This window comes from Xenopus laevis, chromosome 4L (genome assembly GCF_017654675.1).
Source record: "Xenopus laevis strain J_2021 chromosome 4L, Xenopus_laevis_v10.1, whole genome shotgun sequence".
NCBI classification, from domain to species: Eukaryota; Metazoa; Chordata; class Amphibia; order Anura; family Pipidae; genus Xenopus; species Xenopus laevis.
In genome coordinates this window covers 33,293,672-33,305,750 of record NC_054377.1, presented here as the reverse complement: position 1 = coordinate 33,305,750, position 12,079 = coordinate 33,293,672, and the positions used below count along the sequence as shown (strand labels likewise).

General features: G+C 39.3%; 1 protein-coding gene across 15 annotated transcripts in view; it reads left to right on the top strand.

Moving 5' to 3' along the window:
* LOC108713975 overlaps nucleotides 1-12,079 on the top strand; it is a 54,203-nt gene that overhangs the window by 19,352 nt on the left and 22,772 nt on the right. For 8 of the 15 annotated variants that reach the window (XM_041590099.1, XM_041590095.1, XM_041590107.1 and 5 more), the window contains 3 exons: nucleotides 5,071-5,148; nucleotides 6,335-6,436; nucleotides 11,071-11,145. In XM_041590099.1, coding sequence (XP_041446033.1) covers nucleotides 5,071-5,148; nucleotides 6,335-6,436; nucleotides 11,071-11,145 — 255 coding nt within the window. The remainder of the gene's footprint in view (nucleotides 1-5,070; nucleotides 5,149-6,334; nucleotides 6,437-11,070; nucleotides 11,146-12,079) is intronic. The other 7 variants (XM_041590102.1, XM_041590101.1, XM_041590098.1 and 4 more) reach the window with 4 other exon arrangements.

Here is a 12,079-nt window from a genome sequence, read left to right as displayed (position 1 = left end):
TATTAGTGGGAACTAAGGGGGTTATTCACAAAGGTGGAATAAAGTAAACTGGGAGTCAGAAACATCATGGGAGTAAAACTGCAATAAAAAGTACGTCATATTCACACGCTTTTGGATACTTAGGTGTGAAATTGTCATTCCAGGTTCCATAAATTTGTATTTATAAACATTTGAAATTGTGTACCTTTTTTGCCATTTATAATGATATTTTGATGTGAATGTAGACAGTAGGATAAATATTTAGTGTTCTTTCAGACCATTGCCACATGGGAATATGGAATAGCTGTTGCAATCCTCTGGAAAAACTGTAAATCAAACAAGGTGAACCACTGACAACTAATTATTACTGACACTAATAGAAGAACTTATGGCAGTTACAAGTATAAGAGTTTGTATGTTTCAGTTTATCCACTATTACATAGTTACAGAGTTAAATCAGGTTAAAAAAAAGTCCATCAAGTTCAACCCCTCCAAATGAAAACCCAGCATCCATACACACAACCCTCCATACCTTCACATAAATTATATATACCCATATCTATACTAACTATAGAGTTTAGTATCAAAATAGCCTTTGATATTATGTGGTATATTTATCAAAAAGTTAGAGATCATCACAGTCCCCTAGAGTGAAATACCACCTCTCTCCATTAATTTCTATGGGATTTTTAAAGGCGTATTTAAAGGGTTGACTTTCACTTTCGCCCTTTGATAAATACGCCTTTAAAAATCCCACAGAAATGAATGGAGAGAGGCGGTATTTCACTCTTGCGAAATGTGGTGATCTCGAACTTCACTTTTTGATAAATATACCCCTATGTCTGTCCAAGAAATCATCCAAGCCACTCTTAAAAGCATTAACAGACTCACAACATTGCGTGGCGGTGCATTCCACAACCTCACTGTCCTCACTGTGAAGAACCACCTACGTTGCTTCAAGAGAGTTCTTTTCTTCTATTCTTAAAGGGTGGCCTCTGGTACAGTGATCCTCTTTATGGGTAAAAAGGTCCCCTGCTATTTGTCTATACTGTCCTCTAATGTACTTGTAAAGTGTAGTCATGTCCCCCCCTCAAGCGCCTTTTTTCCAGAGAAAACAACCCCAACCTTGATAGTCAATTTAAGTCTTCCATCCATCTAACCAGTTTAGTTGCACATCTCTGCGCTCTCTCCAGCTTATTTATATCCCTCTTAAAGGAGAAGGAAAGGTTAAAACTAAGTAAGCCTTATCAGAAAGGTCCATCTAAAAATACCAGTAAACCCCCAAAGTAATGTTGCTCTGAATCCCCTGTCAAAAGAAACACTGCATTTCTTTCCTTCTATTGTGTACTCACGGGCTTCTGTATCAGACTTCCTGCCTTCAGCTTAAACCTCATTGCCCTGGGCAAGAGCATGCTCAGTTTGCTCCTCTCCCCCCTACCCTCCCTTCTCTACTGTAATCTGAGCCCAGAGCAGGGAGAGACTCAGGCAGGAAGTGATGTCACACCACATTAATACTGCAGCTCCTATTCTAAACAAACAGAGAGTTTCTAGAGCTTTTTACTAAGGTATGGTAAAACATTCTACAGAATAAATATAGCATTCTAGCTTGCACTATTGCAGCTAATCTATTGGCAATAAAATGCCTGTGTAGCTTTCCTTCTCCTTTAAGGACTGGAGTCCAAAACTGCACTGCATACTCCAGATGAGGCCTCACCAGGGACCTATAAAGAGGCATAATTATGTTTTAATCCCTTGAGTTAATGCCCTTTTTATGCAAGACAGAACTTTATTTGCTTTAGTAGCCACAGAATGACACTGCCCAGAATTAGACAATATGTTATCTACAGTACAAAACCCCCTAGATCATTCTCATTTAAGGAAACTCCCAACACACAAAGTGGCAGCATCCTGCTTGGAATCTATAGTTCTGCACAATTTAGTATCATCTGCAAAAATAGAAACAGTACTTTCAATGCCCACCTCCAGGTCATTAATAAACAATTGAAAAGCAAAGACCTAGTACAGAGCCCTGAGGTACTCCACAACAACACTGGTCCAATTAGAAAATGTTCCATTTACCACCACTCTTTGTAGTCTATCCTTTAGCCAGTTCTCTATCCAGGTACAAATACTATGTTCCAGGGCATATTCCTTAATTTAACCAGTAACCTTCTGTGTGGAACTGTATCAAATGCTTTAGCAAAGTCTAAGTAAATCACATCCACTGCCATCCCAGAACCGAGGTCCCTGCTCACATTCTCATAAAAATAAATTAAGTTAGTCTGGCAAGATCTATTATGCATAAAACAATGCTGGCAGAAACTCATTGTATTATGATTTGCTATGAAGTCAAGTATCTTATCCTTTATTAACCCTTCGAAAAGCTTTCCTACCACTGACGTCAGACTAACTGACCTATGGTTTTGAGGCATGAGAACGGGATCCTTTTTGGAATAGCGGCACCACATTAGCAATTCGCCAGTCTCTCGGCACCATGCCAGACCTCAAGGAATCCTGAAAAAAATAAGTAAAGAGGTTTGGCAATCACAGAGCTAAGCTCGCTAAGTACCCTTGGCGAAATACCATCTTTCCCCAGACCTTTGTTTATCTTAACATGTTCTAGTGTCTTTGGAATTTCCTCATGTGTGAACTATGCATCATTAGTTGTATTACTAGAATTGGGACTATTAAGAAGGAAACCTTCATTAACTGACTCATTTTCATAGACTGACGAAAAATATGAGTTCAGAATCTCAGCTTTTTTTTTTTTGTTCTCATCAACCAGCTGACCCCTTCTGATATTAAGGGTCTCACCCCTTACTGCTTATTTTTTTTACTATTAACATATTTAAAAAATAATTTAGAATTCTTTTTACTGCGTGCTGCAATATCCTTTTCCATATCGATTTTAGCTTGCCTGATAGCTAACTTGAAAACCTTAAAAAAACATATTTTCTTACCCACCTCAACATCAACACTTCTTTTGAACCAAAAAGATTTTGCTTTGCAACGACGTTCCTTGCTTACAAGGGGAAAATATTGACATGTATATTTATTAAGCAGCATTTTAAAGACTTCCCATTTTTTGTTTAACCCTGTGAAAAGCTTTTTCCACTTAATATGTTGCAGAGATGCCCTTATACTGTCAAAGTTTGCACGTCTGAAATTTAGTGTTTTCCTTAGTCCCTTATTGAAGTTGTCTCTGCAACAGAATCTCAAAAGGAGACCATGTTATGATCACTACTCCCCAAATGCTCACCCACACAAATGCTAGAGATAAGTTCAGTATTATTAGTTATTACAAGATCCAAAAGAGAGTTATTCCTAGTAGGTTCTTGAACGAGCTGGAATAAAAAGTTGTCATTCAGCATATTTACAAACCTACTAGCTTTTCTGTCTTGGCAACCCCATTACCCCAGTCAATGTCTGGATAATTGAAGACATTCATAGTAATAACTTGACCTAGTTGTGAAACTGCTTCTATTTGTAAGAGTGCTGGGCTTCATACTCGTCACTTATACGAGGTGGTTTATAGCATACACCAATGATAATTTTCTTTGTAACCTTTTGCCCAGTCTAAATCTCTACCCAGAGGGATTCCACACCCTCACTAGTGCCAGCAATGGTTATTTCTTTAGTGCATGGCTTTAATCCAGGCTTTACATACAAACACACTCCTTCACCCTTTTTAATACCTCTGTTCCTCATAAAACCGGTGTTACCATTTAAATTCACAGTCCGGTCACATGTTTCATCCCACCAGGTGTCCGTGATACCAGTTAAATCAACATTTTTAGAGCATGCAATTAATTTTAGGTCTCCAATTTTACCTGACAAACTTCGTGCATTTGCCAGCGGAGGTTACTACTTTTTCTTTTTTAATGTGTATTACCTAGTGGAGAATTATATCTTAAGGTAATATTAAATTGTTTTCCTTGTAACAGAGGGACCTCCTAAGCTGGTAAATGGTATGCCCCCCTTACTCCTCCCCCATGACCCCTTAACTAATCCCACTGCCCCGTCTTCCATAACTTCCCCATAATTCTTTATCTCACCTACGCCCTTGCCTAGTTTAAATACTCCTCCAAACTCTTAGCCATTCTTTCCCTAGCACAGTGGACTCCCTTCCATTGAGGTGCAATCCGTCACCGACTGTATAGGTTGTACCCTAAGAAAAAATCAACCCAGTGCTCTAGGAACCCAAACCCTTCCTTCCTACACCAAGACTTGAGCCACACATTTAGCCAGGCCCGGATTTGTGGAAAGGCCAGCTAGGCCCGGGCCTAGGGTGGCAGGATTTTAGGGGGGGGCATGCTGCCCAATCACACCCACATTGGTTCAAAAACACTGGGGATGCGCAGAAGATACAATAATTTTGTAAATTTCCCGTGCCCAATCCACAGTGCTCAGGTCCCAATTATGAAAATTTGCATGAATAAAGCGGGGCACAGGTGACGAACGGCAGTGGGCCTAGGGGTGCCCGCTATGTAAATCCGGCCCTGCATTTAGCTCCCTAAACTCCGGCTGTCTTTCTAAACTTGCACGTAGATCATTGCAGAAACTATTGAAAGAAAATATGGATTTCCCTTAGCTGCTCAGCTAGCTGGACTAACACTATCTCTCACTACCTTAAGTGAACAGATCATTGCAGAAACTATTGCAAGAAAATATGGATTTCCCTTAGCTGCTCAGCTAGCTGGACTAACACTATGGGGGTAAAATTATCAAAGAGTGAAGTTCCGCCACTAGAGTGAAATTCCGCAGCTCTTAATTCATTTCTATGGGATTTTGAAAGGCCTATTTATCAATGGGTAAAAGTGAAAGTTCACCCTTTGATAAATACACCTATAAAAATCCCATAGAGATGAATGGAGAGTGGTGGAAATTCACTCTAGTGGCGGAACTATTAACTTCACTCTTTGATAAATATACCCCTATCTCTCACTACCTTTAGTGAACTTTACATTCTGGCCTACCACTTTACCACTTACTACTGTACTTAGCTCACCTTGGTACCTCTCTGACTTCAGGCTCCCTGGCATCATCCACTCCTATCCAAAAGTAATTGCCCCTTTCTTTAATTTTTAACAGCTACACATCTTGATCAAAAGGTTACAGCTTCTATTACTGATTCTATGAAATTGAAGAATGAGGTCACATCAACCACTGGTGAGCTCTTGTATAGTAATAATTGTTGTCAGGCTCCAAACACCATATAGAAATACATAGGATTACATAAAATTAGATTACATAAAATTAGGGAAAAAAGTTATTAGCAGAAGGGATTAAGGAGAACGTGGCTAGAAGGCTGAAGGAAATTTTAAACTAGGCAAAAGGCGAGGGAGCAGCGAGAAGTTTTGTGTAAGATCTAAATGAGGATCTGGGTATAGTAAGGGAAAATGGGGGTGAAAAGATGGATGTGGATAAAATATAGTCACATATTAGAAATATAATAACTGATACCTGTGTTAAATGTATGTTTTAGGGATGCACCGAATCCACTATTTTGGATTCGGCCGAACCTCTGAATCCTTTGTGAAAGATTTGGCCGAATACCAAACCCTAATTTGCATATGCAGATTAGGGGTGGGAAGGGGAAATTTTCTTAACTTCCTTGTTTTGGGACACAAAGTCATGCGATTTCCCTCGCGGACGGTGGTAGAAGGATTCAACCGAATCCAAATCCTTCTGAAAAAGGCCGAAATTCTGGCCGAATCCTGAACTGAATCCTGGATTCGGTGCATCCCTAGTATGTTTATTAACACAAAGCTTGGCCGGTAAGATGGGAGAGCTTTAGTTAATGGGTCTGGATTAGAAGTATGATTTTAAGCCATGATTTTAAACATAGTTTTAAGGAAAAAGTTGTGAAAGAGAATGAGAGAGGCGAAGCCTTATGGGTTGAACTATTCACAACTTTTCACAGCTTTTCATAGCTCCCAGTATTTTTTGTCTGAGATGCATCTATTTATTTACTTGTATTTCTTGTACTTGCCATTGGGAAAACAAAGTATTCTTTCATTCCATTTTACCAGCTTTACCAACACACCATAGTCATGTTATTACAATTACTTTTACTGCTGCCTACAACTACTCTGATATTGCACAGTCATGTCACATCAGCTACTGGTGAGCTCTTGTGTTGCAATAATTGCTTGCAGCCTAGAATTGTTTCAGAGCACACTCTACCTAGTCCTAGCTCAATATATCTGGGTGCCTGACTGCCAAGAGCCTCAGCTGCTCAGCTAGCTGGACTTTCACTCTCTCTCACCACCTTTAGTGAGCGCCGCAAATCTGGTACACCATTAGCTGACCTAACTACTGTACTTAGTTCATCTTGGTACCTTTCTGACTTCAGGCTCCCTAGCATCATCCACTCCTATCCAAAGAGTTACAGCTTCTTTTACTGATAAACTTACATCTTCTCTGGAATTGAAGAATGATGTCACATCAACCACTGGTGAGCTCTTATGTATGTCATCAGGCTCCAAACATGATATTGGTAGAATATAGAAATACATAGGATTAGAAAATAAAATATATAATATTAGCAGGAGTGTTTTAGGAGAAAATGTCTAGAAGCAGGACGTTGTGTCTGATCCTGTGCTTGCAGAAAGAGCCTGCACTTCACAAACAAACTCTTTCAGTTTAGCTATTGTTTATCCTACTCTGTGCAACAGAAGGAGGCGTCATATCTGCCACTACTACTGAGATAATTTTTAGTAATGCATTTGTCAGAGAGGTCATCTTGTTACCCTCTATTCTGTTAATAGGCTGTCAGATGGGGGGGGTGACGTCACTCCTACTTGTATAGCAGCATTAAAGTGTGACCAAGGTTTTTCAGACCACAACTAGCACCATATCACATTTCAAAATTAAGTATAAAATAATCTTTTTGTTCTTTTAGGAAACGGATTTCATTGCAGAATTCTGTTGGAGTAGTGCTATTAATTCATGTCTTTTATAAAAAGAAAAGTTTCCTGTGACAGAGTCCCTTACCAGCACCAAATCCTGTGTCAGCTTTAGACAGCTTGTTTATGTTGAGCCATGATCACTTTGGTCCTAAATTCTTACTCCTCAATTGTGTACATTGAGAAAAATAATTGATTAAGTAGATTTGCTTTTTCAATATATCTCCATTTTGTAATGAAGCCACAATCTCAACCCACACCTTTATACTATTATTATATTGACACATACAGTATATGCATATATAGTGTTTTAGTTTAGTTTTAGAAGTGGTATACTGGAGGAAGGCCTCCACCAGTCTCCAGCATAAAACCACCCTGAAATTACCCACCTTCCTCTCTCTCTGACTGGGTACAAGGAATACCCACAGCTTTTCCTTGTAACATGGGTCTAGCAGGGTTGCACCCAGTGATCATTTCTGGCTTTAATGGTTTTTATCTGGAGATTACCCCTCATGGAACTCTGCATATAGGCAGCAATGTAGAAGAGGTGCAATTGACCAAGTTCTTTGTAGACTGCCTCCTCCTTCTTCTGTAGGCCAGCTAATGTCAATTTGAGCAGAAAGAACAGGATGTGATGTGCTCATACATGCTTTGTCCTTGTTAAAAAAGCTATTGTCTGCTCAAAGGAAAGAAGTACTCAGCAGAACCACCTCATCTGTCACCACTGCTCTCTGCTGTTGTAGCCTGTGCACCCCTTTGTAACCCTGGCAAGGTGTTCCAAAAGGTAATTGCTAATCACCCATCAATGTTGTAGAAGGTGCCCCATCATATATAGATGATGTTGTCGTTGCTTCGGTGACAACAATGAGCTGCTGATTGGGGACCTGCGGAAACCAATCCTGGGTGCCTGGACCAAGGTCAACCTCCAATGCTCCCAATTTTGCGAGGCTTGCTCCCGAGTCCTGCTCAAACAGATGCAGGAAGAGGTGACAGTAAAGACAGCAGAGGCAGAGGTGGCATTGGTGCTGACCACATATAAGACATACAACAATTGATATCTGTGTTAACCCTTTCCCTGCCAGCCGTTGTGTCCTAAATGAGAACATCTACTGCCAAGCAGTTTTTAGACTTTTTGTACGCTTTCACTTTAAAGGCTTTTCCTGGGGGGTCTTTTAGTTTACCCAGGAAAACAATATATTGTTTTTTTCAGGACACTTCTGTAAAAAGATATAGGCTTCTAAGTGTCTAATAAAATGAAAAACTCAGATATCATAAAATCAGAAATATAATTTATTTTATGTACGAGAACACAGCCGATTTGGAAAGTTCTATGTCTCCTGGACACGCCAATACAAAATATATATAGATTTATGGAGATCAAAATCTCCAGACAGTACACTACCAGATTTCCAAAGCACAACACCACTAAACAGCACACTTCTGATTTCAAGGCAAAACACTCCACAAACAGTAGGTTTACCCTAGAAAACTATACATTATCAGAAAAAACAGATTCTGACAAATCAATAATGGGTAAATATTTCTATGTACTCCAAACTACCAAAAGTTATAATTTTTTATAGAATTTTTTTTTGAAAAATGACCTCAGAGCTCCCAATCTACAGCATCATATCTCCCACACATTATTAGATACCAATGTAAAACACCAATGTCCAACATGTCCAATATGTTTAGGTTTACCTAAGCACGTGGCATATAGGGGCCCCAAAATGAAGACCCCCCCATTTGGTCTGTCATTTCAGATATTCAGATACTGCAAATCAACACATTTACATAGTTTTTGGAAGGGGGGCAAAGGTAGAAAAAAGTACAATCACCCCAGAAAACCATATATTTTCAGAAAGTACACATTCCCCTGAATCCAAATTGGAGATGCATGTCTTTATACTCCAAAGCACCAAGCTGCAAACCTTCCTTAAATTTGGCAATTTTGGTGACATTTCCAAAAATCACCTCAAAATTTCCATCCTGCAGCATCGTATTTCCCACATACTTTTAGGTATCAAGACAAATCATCCCAAATATGAAAACCTGGGGTCATCTGAACAGTTTTAGTTTTATGCCTAATATGTATAGGTTTACCTAAGCACGTGGCATATAGGGGCCCCAAAATGAAGACCCCCCATATGGTCTGTCATTTCAGGTACTGCAAAATCAACACATTTACATCGTTTTGGAGGGGGCAAAGGTAGAAAAGGGTAAGTTCACCCCAGAAACCATATATTTTCTGAAAGTAAACATTCCCCCAAATCCAAATTGGATATACATGTCTTTCTACTCCAAAGCACCAAGCCGCAAACCTTTCCTAAATTTGGAGATAAAGGCAGCTGTTTTTACATTTCTAAAACCACCTAAAAATATTGCAATTGACCACATTTATCTCACCCAATTTCTTTCATACACAGCACAACTAACAGCACAAAGACCCGCCCCCCAAAACCATATACTTTTGTAAAGTAGACATTCTGACGAATCAAAAAAAGGTAATTATGCCTTTCTACTCCAAACTACCATACTGCAAAGCTACTCTAAAGGCAGCGGTTTTTATTACATTTCTGGAAATCGGCTAAAAATACTGCAATTGCCCGCATTTATCTCACCCAAATTCTTACATACAATTGTAAAACACCCTACATATTGACATTAAGGAGCATATTTATGAAGGGTCAAATTTCGAATTGAAAAAACTTCGAAATTCGAAGGTTCAAATAAGTCTGTATTCGATCAAATAGGTCCGTATTCGGCCGAATTAGAATCATACCAATCGACGAAATTGTGCATTCAATCGAATTCGATTCAACGGTTTTCCCCCCAAAAAATAGATTTTTCAAAGTCCACCAATTGACTCCAAATAGGTTCTAGGAAGTCCCCCATAGGCTTAAACAGAAATTTGGCAGGTTTTAGATGTTGAATTTTTAAAGAGTCCGTACATAATAAATTTCGATATTAGAATTTTTGAATTTCTTTAAAATTCGAATCGAATTTGGACTATTCCCTAGTCGAAGTACACAAAAAAAGCTCAAATTCAAATTTTTTGCATTCGAAAATTCGACCTTTGATAAATCTGCCCCTAAGGGTCTACTGAACAGTTTGATGCCCAATATGCATAGATATAAAAAAGCAGCTGGCTTGTGTGGACCCCAAATAAAAATAGTGCAAATTAATTTTCTCAGCTGCTGAATCACCTTCTGTGAACAAAAGCCCCCTGACTGCATATTATGTTCCACAAGACAGCCTAACAGCACAAAGACCCCCCAAAAATAACACATTCTAACAAATCAAAAATAGGTAATTATGTCTTTCTACTCCAAACCACCATACTGCACCATACTAAAGGCAGCGTTTTCTATGACATTTCTGAAAATAGCCTAAAAATATTGCAGTTGGTCACATTTATCTCACATAATTTCTGACATAAAATTTTAAAACACCGTAAATATTGACAAAAGTCAATGGAACAGTTTGATGCCCAGTATGCATAGATATACCAAAGCAGCTGGCATGTGTGGACCCCAAATACCCCAAGAAACGTGCACTTACTGTTTCTTGGAGCAGGAGGATCGCTACCATCCCTGGTGGGCCCTGGAGATCGATCGTGCAAAGCTGTTTCACAGCAGGAAGTGCATTGGTGGCTCTGCAGGGAGGAGGAGGCAAGGGAAGTAGCAGAAGCATCATGCACTTTCGTCTGCTACCTTGAAGTTGGACCTGCGACGATCACGTCACAGATCCGACATGACAGTCCCCCAGCCTCGTTGCCCAGGGGGCTGTCATTCCTCCCCACCCTCAGCAGAGGTGGCAAAAGCCACCGACGCAGAGAGAACAGCTTTCTTGGCAGAAAGTTCTTGGCAGCCTGAGCATTTGCCTGCAGGTATGCCGTACGTGCTTGGCAGGCAGAGGGTTAAATGAATGTTTACTAAAGCACAAGCTTGGCCATTATGATGGTATAGCTGGTGTTAATAGCTCTGGATGGGAAATATGATGTTAGGTATGATTATAAACCTAGTATTAAGGACGAAGTTGAGAAAGAGAATGAGAGGGGTAAAGCCTTATGGGTTTAACTTTTCACAGCTGTTCACAGCTCCCAAAATGTTTTGTCTGAGATGCTTTTACTAATTTTTTAGTACTTGCCATTTAAAAAAAACATTTCTTCTATTTTTGACAGCTTCACCTAGACACCATGGTCATAAGTCTGATGAAACTACTCTGATATTGCACAGTCATGACACATCAGCCTTTGGTGAGCCCTTGTATAGCAATAATTATAGAGTAATAATTGTAGCCTAGAGTTGTTTTGGAGCACACTTTATTAATCTGAATGTTCTGGGACTGTCCAGTTCAAAAATGATACAGTTAAAGAAGAAAGAAAGCTACAGAAGCAGTTTATTGCCAATAGATTAGCCACCATGGTGCAAGCTAGAATACTATATTTATTCTGTAGAATGATTTACAATATTTGAGTAAACAGCTCTAGATGCTCTCGCTGTTTGTTAAGGATAACAGCTGCCATATTAACTTGGTGTGACATCACTTCCTGCCTGAATCTCTCCCTGCTCGCTCAATGCTCTGGGATCAGATTACAGCAGTGAGGAGAGGAGGGAGGGGGAGAGGAGAAAACTGAGAATGCTCAAGCCCTGCCCTGGAGGTTTAAGCTGAAAGAAGGAAGTCTGATACAGAAGCCCATGTATACAAAATAGAAGGAAAGAAATGCAGTGTTTCTTTTGACAGAGGACTCAGATCATTGTTACTTTGAGGGTTTACTGGTGTATTTATAGAGACCTTTCCGATAAAGCTTACTTTCTCCTTTGACAGTACAGAAATACATAGAATTACATTTCCTTTTCCATGCTGCTTTTTATGTGCCTCTAATTAGTTAGCATTTGGTGAATAACCAGAATCTGTACGCTACAAAGCATTTTTCATTATGTGTTCTAAGATACCATATCTCTATTATTGAGAACTAAGTGGATTATTCACAAAGGTGGAATAAAGTAAACTGGGAGTTAGAAACATTATGGGAATAAAACTGCAGTAAAAAGTACTTCAGATTCACATGCTTAGGTGTGAAATTGTCATTCCAGGTTCCACTGAATTTGGAGTATAATTTAAGAAATCTGTATTCTTTATTAGTAAACTGTAAATCGACTGTACATCAAACAAGGTGAACCACAGAC